Below are 20,960 nucleotides of genomic sequence, written 5' to 3'. Positions count from 1 at the left end.
AATGCATGCAGAATCGAGTTTATGACAAAAGAACTAAATTTACTGGTCTAATCATATTTTCGAACACCAGGAGAGCTTTGCTGCCAAGCAGTCTGCTTTAATAAATCACACTTTGTTTGAAAGTTAAAGGGGTGATTGTTTGCAGAGCTGGGAAAAAGCAGACAGAAGCAGAGCTGTGTGTGGAGATGGGGGAAGACCTCTGTTGTAGTGATAGGCTGCTTTCTGGGGAAAGATCTTTTCTGTTCATCAGTCCATAGTGTATATTCAGGAAAACCAGCTATGTGAAGCTAAGGATTATAGTATTCCTGCCATTTGTTAAGGCATAAGGCATGTATTTTTGCATTGTTTGCATGATAAAAAAGTAATACTGGGGAAAAGTGTATTCGGGGTGGGGGGAGTCAAGCAAGGTATCTTCAGAACCCTGAAGTCTCAACTAATTTTGTTTTACTGGAGAAACTTTGATGGGGCACACTTGAAACGGTAATTTTTTTTGACATAGAAATACAGGAAATGGAATATGCCTGGGGAAAAAAAAAATACTCCAGTAGTAATGGAAAGGACAGCATAGCAGTTGGTATGTTCTGACCTTCTTTGTTGTGTCAACTCTCCCTTCTGCCCCCACTGAAATAGCCCTCTAACACAGCAGGTAAAGTAGTGCTGTTCACCACTGATTGCCTTTGCTTCTGGGATCTGCACTTTGTGCCTTGCTTTCCCACTTAAAGTGCTTGTCTCTGCAAACATTAGAATTCAGCCACAGGGTAGAAAATTAGGATAAAATTGCTTGAGAGAACCTGTTATGAAGGGAATGGGTTTGATCCTGCATCATTGAAGTCTATGGGAGTTTTATTCTGGTCTCAAGAAGTGCAGCCCTAGATTTGCCTTGCAAATCTAGATGGAGGGTACATGATCTGATAAAGTGCCTATGGGACCAGGAAACAGTGCTGCCATAACTTGTAGTTGTTCTTCTCTCACTGATGTTAAAATACATCCTTTTAAACCCCAAGTGGTAGCAGAGGTGGTAGGTCAAAATGTAGCTGGTTTTGTTGTATGCACATTGATGATATGTATTCAGTATTTCTTCTGCTAAATCTTGTTAGTTTCAGAAAAGATAAGACTTATTTTGTTTCTCATTTGTTGGCTTATTCAAAAAAATGTGTTTACAACCTTTATCATAAATGAAAGCTTAACAACAGAGGTTTTAATATAAAAAACGAGATTAGTGAAAGTTAGAGTGCTGTCCCAGCTATTCATAGATCTTTGTCAAAGCTACCCTCAGAAGACAAAATCTGTGTGAAGAGGAGAAGTTAATGTTGTTTAAGAGTAGAACTTGGAACAGTTACTAAACCTTTTTCTCTTTGACTGTATCTATCTGTTTACATGCATACTTATATGTGAGTTTTCTTAATTCATTCTCAACAGGATGCAGCAAAGACTTTGGGGGGAAACCTCACTATGATCCATTTGTAAGGACTAAGTACACTTAAGAACATCTGGTGCCACCTCATCAGATGAAACATTAAACACAAAATGCTTACTCAAAGAACATCAAAGTATTTTATCTTTGCTGTCTTACACTCAGAATTTACTGTTTCTGGTGGGTTTAGGAGTTCATAAACCTCAGAAGCAAGGCAGGTCCATTCCTATCACTGTCCATAGCAGTCACATTGTGGTTTCAGTTGTACGAAGTGGAATGTAGTAGCTGTAAAGTCTGTGTTTGAGGACATCATCAGAGCTGGAAGGGTGGTCAGTCTAACCTAGAAGTTTTTGGCTGACACATTATGAGGTTTTTGAGGTTGCTCTTATTGGTTTGTCTTCTCTCCACATTCCTGATGTGTACTCCCTGTTCAGGCAACAAGGAGCTGGGCAGCTGGTGCTGCTTACAGGAGCTTTGCTGGGGAGGTGATAGCAGCACAATTCCTCAGGCTTTGTGGGCAGTATTTGTTCTGTTCCTTGGTCCCAAGCACCAGACAAGGGCACACAGTTCAGGCCAGTGAAGGTGCTGGTTGACAAGAAGCCCATTGCACCATGTAAATCATTTGGGACACTGGCAAGTTTTTGTTTTGCAGCCACCTTGGATTGTGCCATGCACCCATGAGTATTATACAATATCTAGTGTAGAGAAGGCAAGTTTGTCACCAAACTTGTAGTGCTATGTTCTATTTCCACTGTTTACATGATGTAATCAATCATGGCATTTTTGAAACTCACTCTCTCAGTAGATCTAAAAATCTCCTAAGGATGTGGCAAGTAGGAGCTTTGGAGGGGTCTCCAAACCTTTATTAGTGAAGCAGAGATAATGTAGATGGGTTGAGAGAAGCCAGATAAAAGCCAGATCATCTGTGATACTGGCTTTCTCAAACGAATGGCTGCCCCAGATCCAGCATGATGAGTGTGTCCATCTGCAGCTTGCCAAACACACCATTTGTGCATACTTCATACTTAGCCAAAAAGAAACAGTGACCAGCCTCATCAATTAAAAGTAGTATTTCAAAGGGAGAAATTATGATTTTTATTAGAAGTGGTGCAGCACTTAAATTAGCTTTAAGGAAGTTTTTAATGTAGGCACGCAATTCACATGTCAAACAAAATTGCTTTTAGGAGAGATGATTTTATCTCAAGTGTTCCCTTCTGAGTCAAACATTAAGGGTTATGTTGGGTTGTATACTTAAGCCAGCCTAGGAATTTCTCAGGGAAGAAATGGCTGTTCAGCCATCTAAAATTGCATTTCCCTGTGACCCCCGGCATGCACAACATGGTGCATCTCAAATCAGTCTGGTTCTTACAGGACATGTACATCTCATTGGCCTCAATGAGCTCTAAGCATACATGTAAATGCTTTGCTTAAGTTATTACTGGTTTGATGCTGCTTTGGCCAGCACCTAACAGAGCACCTGGAGCCACAATTCCTCTTGTCACACAGCTGTGAAAGGGAGAGACATTTGTGCAGCTCCCTTACAGAGCAAGCTCAGCCTAAAATCACAAATCATCTCTACAGAGAAGACAAGACTCGGTACATCCATTGCTTCCAGTCGTGTGTGTTCCATGCAGCGGGCCAGTTCCCCAAGAAAGAATGCTGGTAAAGCAGCAGTGAAAATGCACTTAATCACTCATGGAGTCTCACGAGTCTGTTTGCACTATGATCATGAAATATGGAAGGAGGATAGAAAATAATCTACTTCTAGGACAAAAAGAGACTATCTTATTTGAATGAGACACAACAGATTGTAAGGCCATGGGTAAGGGCAGGAGTTTTCTCCACAAAGTCATCTTAAAAATTGATAGAGTCAATCAAAAGTGTGGTTGATGTACCTAAGTGAAGATGGAACTAAACCTTACTGAAACAAAGGGTTGTTCACCAGCATCCATGGCTGTGAATTCTGCAGGCTTGGAGGAGATGAGCAGTGGCATCACAATTAAGTCACTCAGAAGGCGGTTGAGTGTTAGATTAGTTAGATCCTGATGTGCTATTACCATTTATTATACTTCATTCTTTCTCTCACTCTTTAGATATGTATGTGTAGATAAATCAGTTAATAGCTACTTTGATGACCATATTGATGTGAAGGAGGTTTATTGCCATTCCTTTTGGATAACCCTGCACCATGCTAATAAAGCAAAGTGAATTTACTCTATAGTTAACTCTTAAAACTTCACAGTTGTATAGGAACTGGAACAAAAAAGTCATATTAATGCTTGTCAATGCATTACCTGTTGCAATGATGTGACACTGGTGGGTGTGTTTTCTCTACTGAGTGCAATTAATATCAATGCAGAAGACATAGGAGCTTCCTGCTGTTCTGGCCCAAGGTGATGTTGACTCACCTGTGTGTGGCCTCTGTAGTAGCATGGAGAGCTGTGATCCACAGCTCCTTCATCTCGTGTTTATATAAAATATAAAGAAATCAGTAAAGGGGCTTTTTGTTTGACTTACACTTGAAATTTCAGCATTACCAGAAATACCTATTTTAATTTTGATGTAGTTCTGAGAAACATCAAAGAACTGAAAGAGGACACTCTCCAACTCTCAGCAGGATGATGGGATAGGACTGCTGTGTTATAACAGAGCTGTCCAAGGAGAACATATTTATTGCCTTTTTCTGTGAAATTAATGTATGCAAGAACAAACAACTGCCTTCTTTTTCTGCCCCGCCCTGAAAAAATACACACATTTCACTAGTCTTGTCTCTTGTCTAGTCAGTTGCAGATCTGCAAAGCAAGTCCTGAGTATATTATGTAAAAATGTATAGGAATGCAAGAACAGCAGCTCAGAGGACCAAATTCTAAGAAAAAGGCCAAAATTAGACTGACACTTTCTGAGATGTACTGAGATAGAAGATGCAGTAGTAATTAACATACCAGTTACATGGCATTGAGCTGGGCCATTCACGTGGACCATCGCACAATTCTTGCTGTCATCTAGGTAAGCATCTGTGCTGGTCACAGGGATCTCCATCACCTCTGTAAATTGAATTTCCCACTCTAGACTTAAAAATGGTCTTAAATGCAGTGTTACAGGGTTCCTGATACTTAAAGGAGATCTCCAGACCACACACTGCAAGTCTGCTGGATCCCAGCTCTGGAACAGCCCCCCGGTACGCTGGGTTCCCTCAGGCTGAAGCAAGCCTTTGGAAATGATCCAAATCAGCCAGAGCCATGTGCAGCCCACTGGGCATTTTTGGTGCAGAGGGGCTTGTGTGCTGGGCACTGTGGCAAGGGCCAGCGCAGAGAGTTGGGAGGCAGGGATGCTCCGGGAGGGCTGGGTAGCAGAGCCCAGAGGCAGCTGTGAATGGAGCCCTGTGCTGGGGTGGGAATAATCTGCCCTTTCAGTGCTGCCCGACCTTGGGTGTCCTAGCAACACAAAGCTGCTCGGCTGAATATTTTGTGGCGTTCCTCATTTGCACATATCAGATATTGGCTGTGATTTAAGCCTGGCTGATTTCCCATTATGGCTTTCGAACAACAGGCTCGGTACAGGAAGGAGAGGAGAAAGGGCTACTTAGGAGAAAATTTTATAAAACCACGTACTTTTTCTCGGCAGAGGAATGGCTCTGAAATGTTTCCTTGCTTGAGAAAGCACAGAGCAGCAAGTCTGAGCATGACGTCAGCCTTGTGATTTGTAGGCATCTTACATGGAGAGAAAGAGCTGTGTGCAGGGGCAAGATGCATTGCAGAAACTGCTGGTGGCCTCAGTATTGAAAAGGGGGTGTGATCAGTGCTGACTTCTTAATGTTTCTTGAATTTTATTTTAGTTATTTCATCTATGAATTTGCAGGCCCTTGGGGCCTTACAACAGGCAGGAGCACTCTACATTTAAATCAACTAAAGCCAACCAACACTTTTATTATTCTAAATCTTGTAGTTTGCAGAGGTGTGATTCGTGATTGTTGTGTCACACACAGCACAGGTTTGCTCACAAATCACTGAACTGACTTCTGAAATAGCAGTGAATTTTAAGTATTCTCTTTAAAGCAATGCCTCAAAATGGAAGAATAGCAAGAAGTAAATGGCATTTGGGCATGGGATCCTGAAAAGATAGTGTGTGATGAGATCTAGAGAAGCAGCAGGTGGGTGCGCAAAACTGAAGATGGGAATAAGGTCAGATTTGGATTCAGAATCATCTTCTACTCTTCTTGTGCTCTACAAGTGATGTTCCTTTTTCCTCTGTGGAATGCAATGTTAGAGCCCTCCACCCATGAGCTGGAAGTGAGGTTCTTCCACCCCATCTTTTTCACTTAACCTGCAGCAAAGAAGACCCTCTATCCTCTCTTCCCTTGTGTGTAGCTGTGGTCTGAAAAGAGGCTGCTCAGTTTTGGGTCACCAGGGAGAGCAAAGAAAACTTGTGATCAAAGTTATCTGCAATACCACTTGGGGATGTACTGCTGAAGTGATCCTGTGTTAGCATGTCAGTGAGAACTGGCTTCTTGCAGGGTTTCAAGGATGAGATTGCTCGTAGTAACTGCACCAGGTACTAGAAACACACAGGATTAGGTTCTTACACGGATTGCTACAAGATTTTACAGCCATGTCAGCCTTGGCTGTGCAATGGGAAATTCATCTTAAACATGTTCTCTCAAGTATTTCCATCTTAGCTTTCTATTCTGTGATGAACCTTTGTCACTTTTGGGAATAAATGCTTGATACCAAGCATCATTGTCTGAAGAAATCATGTTAGAGAGACTATGGTAAAACATGTTTTACTGCTTTTAAGCATTTAGTAATGCATTCTTATGCCCAGCCTGACAGTAAATTGTCAAATAACCAAAAAAAAAAAATCTTGTAAGCTATAGATAAAAAGTCTGTCATAGAGGAGTGACAGTACAGTGGAAAAATTAAAACAAGCAACAAAAAATACAACTCCACCAGAAAAAAAAAAAAAAAAAAAAAGAAGGGTGAGGTCTCAGTTTGTATAAGTTACTAGATGACATGGAGAGTCAGGGTTTCTCCCTGCAGCTGGTCTGTGTGCAGCCTCAGCAGACGTGGAGTGGTGTGTGCACAAACTTTCTTAACCCATAATGAACAATGGAGATGTTGGTGTTGGTTGTCTTGACGTGGGGTTGGTAAGGAAGGATAGCTGTCCCTGCAATTAGTACCTCACAGCATGTTTCTTCATGGTAGGTCTATGGCTCAGGCAGCCTGATTGATTTTCTTCAGAAACCTGCTGATTACTCACAATATGGGGAGAATGAGGCCAGATTGGGGTTTAGTCTGCAGGGACTGGAGGTTTTAGTGAGGAGACCTCAGATGAAATGGCAGCAGATTACACACAGGTGGAAAGGAGGGTCCATGAAAAGTTCCAGCTGGGGTCTGTGCTGCAAGTCACACCTTCTGTCACTGTGTTGAGACCCTGCCAGCAAGGCTTCAAACCTTAAATCCCTGTTTCCCAAATGCTTTTAATTGCCTGTCTCACATGGATGGTCCTGCAGTTCTGGGACAAACAGCCCGTGGGACTTGCTGTGAATTTCAATGGAGGCCCTGAATAATGTATTCAAACAACAAGGGTTCACTTCAGCTGAAAGTTTAGGCAATCACTTACAGAGCTCTAAATATGCCCTTAGAAAACTTTGGTATCTCCAGCATTTAAGCCTGTGCCTTTAACAATCCGTTTCTATTCCATGAAATTGTAACCAGTGTGTAAGAAATGTCATTCTGAGTAGCTAGCATTCCTCTGGGCCCATATGAGAGAGGTAGCAAATCCTAGCTTCCTTTAGACAAAATTATGGGTACCTTTAAAAAGGAAGGTTCACAAAGAGACTGTTGTATATTTACTCATGGGTAGCTTTTAGTCCATACAATCCGAAAGATTGAAATGGGAGAGTACAGGGACAATAACTAATAAAAACTATATTAAATAGCCCTGCAATTGTGATTTTATTGTTGCTGATGAAAGCATTGAAATCTCAACAAGCCAGTCAGAATCATTTGAGCATCTTTTCCCCAACAAAGCAGCTACTTCCAGCTCTTCTCTTTGCTGAATATAGTCAATCAGGACCTGAAAAACAACCACAGCATCTTTGTGGATGGATCTAATTCAACAGTGTTTTGACCTAGTCGAAATCTTTAAACACTAGTGCAAATAGTCAGTGTAGCACTGCAGTGCCTCATAGCTCTTAAATGGGCTGCAGTCTTGAACATGTCCTTGGGATGCCCTTGCTTGTAAAGTAAGCTGGGTGACAGGCTGAATATAAATACAAAAGCATTTTCACATTCATTTATTGAGGCTCCCGCTTTGACTGTTTTGGTAGAGTAGAAGACCTCTAAAATTACAGTGTTCCTTCTATGCAGTACTATTTTTAGCACAGGAAACTCTAACCAGTGGCATGAGAGTGGCTAATTTTGTTGTCTGTCTCTTATCTGAAATACTCAGGGCTGCAAGATGAGTGATGCAGGTCAGATGCAGTAGTAGGAGTTGAAGTGATCAGCTAATGGTGTAAATGATTGCTGCTGGTAAATGCAGTGCTTTCAGGTTCAGACCTGTAGAGACTGTAAAAGGAGCCAGCATGTCATTACTGAGCTTGCAGTGAAATCTGGCATGGAGTTTGCAGCGGAACCTTTTTGAGGCAGGAGGATTGTTGCGATATACCCATGTTATTTTTCTAGCAAGTTACCACCAGCAGTGTTAATAATTTTTAAAGGCTATTCCTGGATTTTTGGGGTGGGTGCACGGAAAAAGGCCAGGAGAACCTTGGACATGTGAAACGCTTACTGTTGTTTCAGGTTTATTGAAATATTCCATGACTTGCCAGTGCCATACAGTAGAAATTCGAAATAAATCATAGCTGTGGCAAGTTCTGTGTTTTTATTGTCTTGTATTTTTATGGTGTTTATCTGGACACAAGTACTCTGGAACAGTAAGGGAATGCCTTCCAAAACAAAGCAGGCATCAAACTTGTGTGTGTTTCAACCCAAACGTGTTCCAGTTGTTCCATGCTGGCTACATGCTAGAGAAAAATGTAGAGGGTTTCTTCCTTTGAAATAGGCTTTTAGGTGAGTGGAGCTTGATGCTCCAGTCCTTGGGTAGGATATGCACAGGTTTTAATGCTCCTTGCTTTATGTGCTGGAAGGACATAAATTCTGAGGTTGAAAATCTGTTGTCATCAAAACTGATGGTGCAAATGACTGGAGAAATGATGGCTAGAAAAGCAGGGGGTGAAATGATTTGTTGGAGGTAGGGGGATGACATGCACACAGCTGCAGTCTCCAGGTTTGACAGGCCTTATCTCTGCCTGTCCTGGAGTCATAGAGCTTTTTCCTATTGTAGACAAGGGCATTTCCCTTTCACTTCTTTCAGGTTACTGGCGTGAATCCTTGACACCAGTAAAGGCTGCCAAGCAGTACATTTGGATGAGAATCACTGAGAATAATTTGGTTTAAAAATGGTCATGCAGAATTCTTCATATCAGTTCAGCTAGATTATAAATATTAGAAATGAAATTAGTCACTTGTCTGTGAGGAAAGCCTGGCATTTGTTTTGACTCATGGAACTGTTGACTGAAATCAGAAGACCCTGGGGAATATCTCAGAAACATCTTGCTTAGTAGGTCTTGCTATTTCTGACAAAATGTACACATTTGTATGTGAAAACTCATGCCAAACCCCCTATAAAGCAGAGAAAGACTGGCCTCTTCTTAATTTCTGGTGGTTTTCTCCAGAGTAAAAGTGCCAGGATTTCACTTTAGGAGTGAAAGAGCAGATTTAAAGAAACTAAGACATTGAAAATAAGTTACTGGTGTTTAAATTTTAAAAAAATTATTTTTTTACATCTTACCTGTTTCCATTTTTTTCTTTCTCTGCATGTATCTTGCACAAAAGACTTTTCTAAGCTAGGAAAATCAACAGTTTTAAGACACAGTAGCAAAGCTGACATAGTCTGCTCAAGTTCTTACAGAGAAATCCAGAAACAAGGGAGTGGGATTTTTTCCTTCTCTCTTCTCACCCCTATCCCTCTTGCCAGTCTCCTTGTGAACTCCCTCCCACCTGCCTAAAGTCTGTGAGGGTGCTGTAATTCATCATTATTGTGCCTGTACTCTTGTGAGGCAGCCAGGAGTTCAGGGAGGAAGAAGGATTTACACAGGGTGAGGTCAGGTGTCCTCTGTGTTTCAGCAGATGATTGATTTCTGTGCAAATGATGCACAGGACAAAAAAATGTTTTGTTCTCTGTGTTATTCAGACCTTGGTGTCTTCACTAAAGGTACTGTCCAAGGAAAGGGGAAGAAAAAGCAAAATTTTTTTCTTAAAGCTCAGTCAAGCTGTAATCTGAAGAACTATTTTATTATTACAATTACACATAGGTGTTAAATGTCTGTCCTAATGGCTGCTTCTAATTATGATTTCAGGCAGAAGCTTTGCCCTATGGGAGATTCACTATAGATCAGAGCAAGCATTTAGCAGTTTAAGGAACCAAAGTCTCGCCAGTTGAGACTCCAGGTCATGCTCAAGTCTTGGCTTTGGTGCTGTCTGCTGCAAATTCAGTGGAGACTTTTAGATCCAGGAAATAATGAATTACAAGTTGTGTCTGCAACACAATAAAAAACACCCTTATCATGCAGAACAGACCTGGCTTGTAGTCATTAATTTCACATTGATATTGCTCAGTGCCTTAATATGACTTGACTGATGTGATTCTAGCTGCTGTTCAGTGATATTGTGTGCTGGAGTGGTTCAGCACTGCCATTCCATGATAAAAATGAAATGTCTATTGAAAATTTAGTTGATTGCATCTCAGAGACAATTTTGAAAGCTATCTGTTGACTTTCTTTTCTGTTGCCTTCTCTTTTGTAAATTTGATCTTACTTTGCAGAACTCTTAGTTTTAGGAATGACTTCAAATTTTTACTGTGGAAGATGTACTGTTTTAAAGTCAGTCATGGTTCTGCTGTCTATCTGAAGTTTTCCTAGAGAATACAATTGCTTCCCAAGTGTTCATTTGTGAACCAAGTCAAGCTTTAACGGCAGTACTGGTAGAAATTAAGCAGACCCCAGAGCTAGGTCCTCTCCTGTATTACTTTGGTGTCAATGGGAAAGTTAGCTTGCTAACCACAGGAAGTCTGAAGGAGCACCAGTGAAGAGGGAAGGGTGATCATCAGCTGCACAGGTAACCCTTTGCATGGAGATTTGATACTATTGCAAGTTTAACTCTTGCTGCACCAAGCAGTGTTCAAGTTGAGATGGTTGTCACTCTGTGTGAGAAGTGTCTGCAGTTCAGTAGAGGGATATGTGCACTTCTTGCACTCTGGTTCAATAAAGGCACAGACAATTGATGTCTTTAATTGTGAGGAGTCCTGCTAGAAGTTATGCTTAAGGTTATCCCTGCTATGGGGGGAGGGGAGGAATCTTTTCAAGTTTCATCTTGAAAAGCATAAGAGATAAGTCCAGCACAACTCTTATCACCAACCCTCTGTTTTCTCAAAGCAGCCATACTTGTTGCAGATGTAATTCCAATGATGTGCCAGGAGGATTTGGCCCTTCAATTTAATGTCTCATGTGTCTGTGAGTAATTAAAAATAGCAAGTAATGTAAAGTGATGGAGTAGACATTTAAAGTGGTTTATTAAAGTTGCAGTGGTCTCCATGTTGTCCCATGTTGATAGCATGCTAACATCTCTTGCAATGTTTAATGCTTTTTAAAAAAACTGCAGGTGTTTGAAGTTAGGTATCTGTGTGACATTTCCACCTTCTGGTGATGGAGCAAGGCCGTTTCAAACTTCTGTAGTTGTAGGGAAAATGTGTCCAAAATGTTTCTTCTTCCTCTGTGACTCAAGTTTTTTTAAACAGTAACATGAGCTTTCAAGCCAGGTGTGGCGCTGACTTTTGGCTTGTTAAGTGCCTGGAGGTGGCAATAAAAGGGTTAGGTGATACATCAGCCATCTGTCTCAAAGCAGGAGCTGCTCCCTTGCAGAGCGAGAGGCTGCCTAGTGAGAGAGACATCTGTCATGTCACCAGCATTTTGCCTGGCTGTGGTGCATCCCCACGCCCATCCATGCATCTTCCTCCCCACCTCAGCACACAGAAAATACTGCTGTGTTTGCAAGTCTTGAGAAAAACTTCACCTTTTCAGCCAGCAAGTTTGGGTGGGGTAAAAGGACTAAAGGTAGTTTTAGTGTTAAAGAAAAAAAAAAAAAAAAAAAAAGAGCTGTGTCTGCTTGTGGCAAGCATCAGCCTTGAGTTACACAAGGTGAAAAGTGAAAGCTTTTCCTTGTGATTTCTCTGTGCAAATCTGTGTCCATTCCCTGCCTTTCCCATCAGGCATCATCAGCCGCCTCCCCCCAAAGAGGAGGCATGGACATGCAAAGGGCAGCTTTGCCAGGCTGGTTCCCTGATACTTGGATGCCATACAGGGGGCACATCCAGGAAACCTTGTTGGCAATACCAGCCATGGCAGTATCGATGCCCTCACTGAAAGCATTCATGCTGCATGTTCACTGAAATATGGAGATTTTACTCGTCATGGAAAAATCCACTGAAGCATGTTGTTGAGGGAGATGGGTCTGTTTGCATCTTTCACAGAGAAGTTTTCTCTCTCTGGTGTCACCACTAGCACACAGTGTTTTGTTTCATGAATAAAGGCACTGATGGAAAAGGTTATACTGGATAGTGAAAATGAGCTTTTGAGTCTGTGCTTTCCTGAAGTTACCTTTTATAAGAAGTTAAAATTTGGGGTGTAATTTATTTGTTAAGTTGAATTTATTTATCAAGTAAAAATTTGGGGGAGTAATTCGTTTCATAAGTTGAACAAGAGGCTTGATTAAAGCCAGTTAATAAGTACCAAGACGGTCCTCTGATTGACAGTTTCCCAGGGCTTGATCTTGCTGTCACTTTTGTTGGCTGAAGAACTTCAGATCTTTATGTGAACTGTTGGCTGTATCTGTGAAATCCCACCTCCTGAACGTGCAAAATACTGAACACTGTGCTCCAGCTCTGCAAATGGCTGCGGAGGAGGGTCAGCTGATGGGTTAAAGTGGATGATGATAACTCACGCTGATGAATTAAATGGTGTGTTTACATGTGGTGGCATTTCCGTATGGGGGTTGCCCGTGTTTTGCCAGGCAGCAATTAATGCTGTCTTGAGCAGCTTTGCATGGCTCTGTCTGGGTTCAAACCATGGTGAAAATACAGGTGACTCGGGGGTTCTCAGATGGGCTGAGAGCATTCCTGAGGCTCCCAATGGCAGAACCATACTGATCCGTATTCACAGGATTGCATAACTGAGTGGCTGGGGAGTTATCTGTTTTCTGAACGGAAAACAATGCTGAAAGAGCTACAGGCAAGCTAAGGGGAACTTACTTGAGATGAGCAGGGGGGGATCTGTTTACACAAGAGAATATTTCTACTGTTCAGAATAGCAATAAATAGAAACTCTTTTAAATACAGCTTATTTAAGATTTGAGGTACCACTGGCAAACTTTGCTCCCTGTCCATGGCAGATATTTGTCAATACACTAAGAATTTAATATTTTCTGTCCTTCTAGTTTCATTTTTTATTACATCCATATGGCTTGTATTCAAGTATCTTCAACATTTGGAATCCTCTACAGGGACTTTAAATTCAATTGCTAAAGAAGCAAAATAATCAAGCTTATAGCTGTTGACCTGTTAACTGCCTGCTCTTCTTTCTGTTGTTTCCACCTGCACAGCAATAGCCTACAAATACACATGAAATGGAAAGAGACAGTTGATGAGATTAAATGGCTGTAAATGTCCTGTCTATGGAAATGATATTCTGTAATTACCCCATGATTTCCATTCTGTAGATATTTTTATATGCTCAGGACTGCTAATATCCTTTAAGACATTGTGTAGCCAGTTATTAGGCCTTGTGCATTTCAGATTCATACAATTTGCCCTTCTTTATTTCCCCTGACATCTCTAACCATTGCTATTAAAATTGTTAATTTGAACCTTCTCATTTCAGATGCCAGACCAGTTTGATCAGACAGTGGTGCTTAACCAGCTGCGCTATTCTGGGATGTTGGAGACGGTCAGGATTCGGAGGGCTGGTTTCCCAGTCCGGAGGCCCTTTCAAGACTTTTATAAAAGGTAAACACGCTGATTTGTGGACTTCAAGTGTATGTCAATATTCCCATGTTGAGGAATAAAAGTAAAAAGAATCATACGGCAAAAATAGAAGTTAATCTCTTAAATGAAGCAATGAATACTTTTTGGTTGCCAGGTATAAAGTCCTCATGAGAAACTTAACCCTCCCTGAAGAGTTAAATGAGAAATGTGCCGTCTTGCTTCGTCTGTATGACAACACAAGCACTGAATGGCAGCTTGGAAAAAATAAGGTAAAATAACCTGACTGTGCATATTGTGGTGCTGGTGCATATACAAAGCTGAGGGAACAGGATTTGGACTGCACAGCTGCAGAGATGTAGTTCTAAGGGTAATTATTTCTGGCCTTTAAAGAAGCTGCGCATGCCTATTGGTGCTCTTGAAACTCTTAAAGCAGCAATTAATGGTTGTGCTGAGGAATTTGCTGTCTCAGGCTCTTAGAAACTGACTGGTGATTTCAGTCATAGAGAAAGAGTCCACCTGAATTTTCTGTCACTGCTTACAAGTGGTACACTGGTGATGATCAGAACTTAAAATGTGGTATTTGGATTTTTTCATTTTTCAGAAGTATGGAACATGTGGGGAAGCACTTTTGTTCTGCAGGGAGCTCCACTCATACTAGTAAACTGACCTAACCAATACCTTTTCAGTGGCAGAAATCAGGGGGAAGGATTTTAGCCAGTGCTCACATGGCAGAATTGAGCTCCAAGTGTGTTTGCCATCTTAGTCTGAGTCTTTTCCAGAGGTACATTAGACCTTGATACGTGTTCTACCAGAGAACCTGACCTTCACCCACATTTTTTCCCTAAAAGAAAAAAAAATCAATTTTAGAATAAATTAAAGAATAGAATTTTAACTTGAGAAATAAAACAATCCAGGTCTTTTTATGTGTTCATTTTGCAAATTTGATTGTAGGCAACAGCTTGTGATTTGTGCTCTTAGATTTCAGCAAATTATATGAAAGCATTGCAGACTTGGGAGAAGATTCCCCATTTTAGGATTTGAGATCTTCTAAATATTAAAAACTTTTTTAAAGCGCTTTTTAGTGCTGTAAGGTAGCAAATATATTTTGTAAAATCTGATTTCTGTAGGAAATGCTTTTCCTCTTCTCCCCACAACTGGGTGGTTTGGAAGGGTTTCTTCTCTTCCTCTATGCTTAAGGACTCTTAGACTTGCATTGGGAAAGTTGTTTCAATCATCTTACATCTTACATTTCTTATCTGAAATATTCTGATGGCAATTGATGTCACCTTCCATCCCATTTTTGTAGCCAGTGGCTCACAAATAGCACAGTGGTAGCATTGGGCTGCAGAGCTGGGCTGTACATCCCATTCTATTTCAGATGTAGCATATTAACAGTATTCATGCATGGACCCTGGAGAGTGCTCTGGCATCTTAGGGACACATGTTTATCAGAAATAGTTTTTAATCAACTGCTCATCAGGACCTCAGCAGGAGCCAGAGCTCTGTTGTAACTTCCCTTACTGTGGCCGGGGCTCATCCTCCCCCAGGAGCTGCCTGTGCACTTGTGAGACTGCATAAACAGGAGCAGAGCTCAAGAGAACACTGCTTTCAGGCTGAACATGGGTTGAGGCACTGTCCTGCCCCTATATTAATTTAGAGGGATAATAATGACATTGCAATCATTTGGCTTCAGTGTGATTTTTTTCCTTGTCTTTTATATCTCAAGCGGCAATGCACCTGGTCACGAAAAGGCATTAGTCTCAGCTTAGCATCTGCTTACCATCCATTTATTGCTCCAGAAGTAGCTAAATGCTTTTCTGAAGAATTTATGTTGTGTTTTTGAAAGCCTGTGTGTAAGGCAAAGAAAGATTGCCCACTGAGTGAAAGAAAAGGCTTTTTGCATGACGGAAAACTTCATCTAGAAAGAGCTGCCCAGTGCAGCTCTGACACTGGGACTTTGAGACTTTCTGTGAGACTGTTTCTGTTCCTGTTTCTCGGGTAACTTGTACTAGAAAGTCCCTTTCTAGCTTTGTTCAAAACTCACAACTGTTCCTGTCCTCGAGAGTGCTGCTGTGGCTTTGATGATGGGCTTTCTTCCCATGTAAACACAGAGGAAAAAACAGCTTCTTTTGCATGTGAACACCCCCAAAAGTCAAAACCAAACCCAACCCACCCCAGTGGGTTTGGTTTCTGGTTTGGTTTTTTTTTTTTTTGGTGGGGGGGCGGGGAATGTGAGATTATTTTGTTGGGTTTTGGGGTTTTTTTCACATCAAGAGAAAACACCCAGCACTTCAAAGATGCATTCCTGCTTTTAGATGTCTTTGCAGCCCTCCTCCCTTAGCAGAGCCCACCCTGTCCATGAGCTTTCCTCATCCCCACGCTGTGGTGTGCAGCCTGGCTCTCATCCCACATTATCAAAGTGTCACTGAACTGGCTATTTCCAGCTGCCCATGTGCAAGGCAGCAGCATGCCAGGCTGTTGTCACCCATAGCTGACACCAGCATACTTGGCCTTTAAAAAAGAAGAGTTGAGAAGAGCTGGAAAAAGCGCTGACAGCAGATAGCTCACCACTATGTGAGTGTGTGGCAAAGAGCAGATGTCAAGGCAGGTGGAAGAGGGAAGCTGCCTCCTCCATGCCCCTGCTTGACTAGAGAAGCAGTTTTACTCATTTAAGGTAAAACTGGCTATGTTAGCTCAGTTTATGTCAATGCATGTGCTAGAGCTGCCTCTGAGAGGCACTAGGAAGTGCAGGTGAATGACCCAGGTTAGTTGTTGGAAGAGAGCCTGGGAAGCATTCTGTCTGTGAGAGGGTGACCAGCTCTGGTGGGATGTCTGTCAGCTGCTCTCTCCATGTAAAGTCAGGAAAACACAGTCAAGTCCATGTGAGCATGAAGGCTTTCTCATTTCTGCCTACTTCTGCAGTCCTGTGGCAGGGTCTTAGGAAACAGCAAGCCTTGTAAGGGGTTGTGGAGCCTGATATGCCTGTGAAAAAAGTAAATTATCAGGGTGGTATTTCTGCCCCTCTGATTAGAAAGTTCATGCTAAGCCCTGCAACTTCTTTGGCTTGTGTTACTCTGGTGGGAAAGGCTGCTAAAGAATCCAGTAATTACGTTACATTTGGAAAAACCCTGCTCCTAATTAAAAGTTACAATAGAGTAATCTGACCCTTCCCATTGAAATCCAAGGTTAGAGGACCATCTGCAGGTGTTTACTTTTAAGAGGACTACATTTTGTTTTTCTTTTTTCTGCTGAGGAAATAGTATATTTCTCTCTGAATTCAAAGCTGAGGCTTGCTGCTTAGATTGTTTTGGCTCTCCCTTAACTATGGTGCTCACCAAAATTTGTTAAGTCAGAAGTTTTCTTATGTAGGTGTTTCTCCGGGAGTCCTTAGAACACAAGTTGGAGAAGCAGCGAGAAGCGGAAGTCACCAAGGCAGCCATGATCATCCGAGCACACATCTTAGGTTATGCAGCCCGGTAAGTGACGGCATGAGAATATTAATAGTGAGGATTTGAAATAAATGGATGAGTTGTCAAGAAGTTAAATCCTTCTGACACAATTCTCAACTTTTCCTAGGGGCCAGGCATTCAAGTTCTGTAAGTGACTTTTGAAAATAGCAGCTGAAAATGCCCATGAATAATGCAAAGTTTGAATTGTTTTAATATAGTGAATAGAACAATACAGAAATTTGGAGGTCAGCCAGTATCCATCTGATTGTATCATGGCATTAGAGCCATGGTAGGAACTCTAGTTGGATGACACCTAGTAGGGCTGCCCCAAGTCACCAGCTGAGATCCTGATTTATCTTTGCTTCTTCATGGTAAGAAAAGAGAAGGAAAATAAAACTAATCCATTTGGTTCTTGGAGAACCAAGACATTATGTTACTGATTAATGTTTGACTTGATTACCTGGCTTCATGCATTATGTGTTAGGTGGAGTTGTTCATCCCGTCTGTTTATTTTTCTGCTTTTTCTATAAGTCAGAGGACAATTTAAGGAAGCTTGTTTGCATAATGAGGTCATTTCTTTTCATGTTCTTATTAGTCCTCTTCTTATATTCTGACCAGTATGTTACTTAAAAACAATATCCCTTTTTAATGCCAGCTATCCTCCTATGCATGGTCTTTCTTTTCAGAGATGTGGGATGGCTGTATATATTCTTTCTCTGCATGTGTGCACACACACAGAACTGTCCTTTTAGCAGCTCCTTGGCAGGGGCATAAGAACATGTAAGACATGTGCATTTCCTTAATGAAGACACACACAGCCCTGTCAAGAGATGAGAGAATCTTGCTTCTCAAAGGGAGAAGAATGTGAACAGTGGGGGAGCTATCACAGAGCTAGAACTATTAATGGGCTCACTATTGCAGGTCACCGTGGCAAAATCCCTCACAACTGTTTCATTACAAATTTGCTTCTTTTTTTTCTCCCCCGCAGAAAGCGGTACAGAAAGGTTCTCTACTATGTGGTTGTGATACAAAAGAACTACAGAGCATTCAGTGGTAGGAAGAAGTTCCTGTGCCTGAAGAAAGCAGCCACGGTCCTTCAGAAGCAGCGGCGAGGCCAGCTTGCTCGGCGTCTTTACAGGGAGCGACTGGAGGAGAAGCGGAGACAAGAGGAGGAAAGAAGAAGAGAGGAGGAAGAAAGGTGCAGTCTCTGGCTTACATCACTCTCCTGCCTGTGCTGTACTAGGTGTTAGTCTGAAAGCCTTTATTTCAGGCTATTCTTGAACAAATGATGTTGGAAACTTTTGCTGCTTTTGCTAAAAGACCTATATAGCTGTCATGGTGGTTTCACAGTCAGAAACATAATCGTTGTGATCTTATTTTTGGCTATCTTTTCCAGGTGGCAGATGATCTCTGTAAGCTGAGCTATTGCCATAGAAAGGAATGCCATGAGCTTATGTTGAGCTTGATTGACTGACTTTTTTTCTTCACTCACTTTTAGGGAAAGACAAAGGCAAGAAGCAGAGCGTCTTGCCCAGCAGGTAAATTACACTCTTAATGCTTTCAGCCACTCTGTTTATTTGAGTATCTCAACCCAGCAATTAAAAAAATAAAAGGTACCTGTAGCATTAAAACTAAACTAATTACAGGAGCTGGCAGATAAAGCCAAAGGAAACTCAATATAGTTTGCATGGAGATTTCCTTCACCTGATGCTTCATTTAATTTCCAGCAAACATTGAATTTTCTGCATATACTAGAAATTCTTTTCCTCAGCTATCTCTGAGTAAATGTATTCATGTTTTAGTCTGTTTCTTTTTCTTTCCTTTTCATTTCTTGCTGATATTAAGATAGGGCTCCTTTTAAATGAATGAGCATGGTGGAGTGTAGAGCTTTAGAAATAAATTTTAAAAAACAAGCTTGCATTTAGGGGCCTGACTTGATTTTATTTCTTTTTTCATTTTACTTTTATGCAGGCTGAAGAAGAGAGAAAGAAGCAGGAACTGGCTGCCATTCAGAAAGCTCAGAAGGAGGCAGAACTGAAACAGGAGGTGGAGAAGCAGAAAGAAAGCAGGCAGGTGGAAGAAATCCTACGTCTGGAAAAAGAAATTGAAGACCTGCAGCGGGTGAAGAAGCAGCAGGAGCTGTCCTTGACTGAGGCTTCATTACAGAGGCTGCAGCAGCGTCGAGATGAGGAGCTCCGGCGGCTTGAGGACGAAGCGTGTCGGGCAGCCCAGGAGTTCCTGGAATCTCTGAACTTTGATGAGATTGACGAATGTGTCCGAAACATTGAGAGGTCTCTCTCTGTGGGCAGTGGGTATCCTGCTGAGCTGGCTGAACAGACTGGAAATGCCTGCAGTGAAAAGCCCAATTTTAACTTCAGCCAGCCATATCCTGAGGAGGAGGTAGATGAGGGCTTTGAAGCCGATGATGATGCATTTAAGGATTCGCCCAACCCGAGTGAGCATGGCCATTCTGATCAAAGGACCAGTGGCATCAGAACAAGCGATGATTCCTCAGAAGAGGATCCTTACATGAATGATACCGTGGTGCCAACAATTCCTGCTGCCAGCGACGCCATGGTCATACCTCCTGCCCACGACACAGTGAGTCTCCACAACTCTTCCAGCGGCGAATCCACGTACTGCATGCCAGAAAATGTATCCTGCAGACCCCCTAATTCTGTGGAACTTATTTCTCCCGACGGAGACTATGATTATGACCAGGACGATTATGAAGACGGTGCTATCACTTCTGGCAGCAGTGTGACCTTCTCTAACTCGCACAGTAGCCAATGGTCACCCGACTACCGGTGTTCCGTGGGGACGTACAATAGCTCTGGAGCATACCGGTTCAGCTCTGAGGGAGCTCAGTCTTCGGTAAGTACAATGTTTATATTATCTAATAATTGATAGGTGCTTTCTGATTATTTTTTTTTCCCTGCTGTGCAGCTGTAGATTCAATGTAGCTGTTCCTAGAAAACATTGTGTAGCTTGATTTGCTCAGAGCACCTATGGAAATAGGAGTCTGTTGCCATCTAGATGCCACTAGGATGAGTGCATTAGAGTCAGAGGCTGCTCAGATGCTGTTTGCAGTCCTGGGCTTTTGCACAGATATGGTTTTAACTGCTTTAATGCGGCACTGTGTGTTACTTGGTGAGGAGCTCAGTGCACAGCGAAGTTCTTCTCTGTGCATGTGTTTGGAGCTGGGGTACCAGGTAGCATGTTGGGGAATTAATTTCAGAAAAACTGAATTTAGTTTTGTGTGCAAGTTGCAAGAGTATTGAAGAATAAGATGGTTGGAGAAGTCCCTGATGTGCCAGGTGTATTTTGAGATTATTTGGAGAGTAAAGTTCACACAATAGAAAATGTTTAAATTACTGAGTCAGACACACATTCTGCAGAGAAATTTTTCAGTGCTGTATACTGAATATACTGTGGGGTTTCCTTCTACAAATATTTTTGAAAGAATATGATTTCCTCTACCACTCACCCAGTGTTTCTGTGAGACTGCCTGATTGGGAAAGGGAAAAGGTATTTCAGGAACACTGACTTGTTTAGAAGGAAAACTTCAATGGTACAATATCTGCTACATTTGAGGCAGTGATTAGCAGTCCAAGAGCCATTGTGAGTGTTGGGATAAGTTGACAGCTCTTGCCTGAGGAAGAAACACTTTCCGTGTCTCTGTTGAAGATGTCTTCCTGCTGCATGACTCTGGATGTGTGTCAGATACAGAACAGAAATTCAGACTTTCTGGAGTGAGGGAAAGCCAGTACCACAGCTTGTGCAGTTTCCTTTTCAATGCATTTTTAAGTTGTTCCCCCCAGCACTTCAGTGATAGGGGCAAGTAGCGGAAGATAGCTTACCTTGACCATACTCTTGCAAAGGGATAACTTTCCTGATCATCTACAAAGCTTTTACATAGATTTGTTGCGTAATCAAACAGTTCAAGCTGAAACTTACTACAGTGTACTCCTTCCTTTGTTAGCTGGATGAAACCAATGAGG

General features: G+C 41.8%; 1 protein-coding gene across 1 annotated transcript in view; it reads left to right on the top strand.

Moving 5' to 3' along the window:
• The window catches only part of MYO10 (myosin X), a 162,719-nt gene that overhangs the window by 119,048 nt on the left and 22,711 nt on the right, over positions 1-20,960 (top strand). The window contains exons 20-25 of the mRNA XM_041411761.1: positions 13,407-13,531; positions 13,665-13,779; positions 16,880-16,986; positions 17,948-18,157; positions 18,458-18,497; positions 18,931-19,833. Coding sequence (XP_041267695.1) covers positions 13,407-13,531; positions 13,665-13,779; positions 16,880-16,986; positions 17,948-18,157; positions 18,458-18,497; positions 18,931-19,833 — 1,500 coding nt within the window. The remainder of the gene's footprint in view (positions 1-13,406; positions 13,532-13,664; positions 13,780-16,879; positions 16,987-17,947; positions 18,158-18,457; positions 18,498-18,930; positions 19,834-20,960) is intronic.

This window comes from Onychostruthus taczanowskii, unplaced genomic scaffold, assembly GCF_017590055.1.
Source record: "Onychostruthus taczanowskii isolate IOZ18803 unplaced genomic scaffold, ASM1759005v1 scaffold37, whole genome shotgun sequence".
NCBI classification, from domain to species: Eukaryota; Metazoa; Chordata; class Aves; order Passeriformes; family Passeridae; genus Onychostruthus; species Onychostruthus taczanowskii.
The sequence above is the reverse complement of the archived record's forward strand: the minus strand, read 5'-3'. Positions and strand labels throughout refer to the sequence as shown.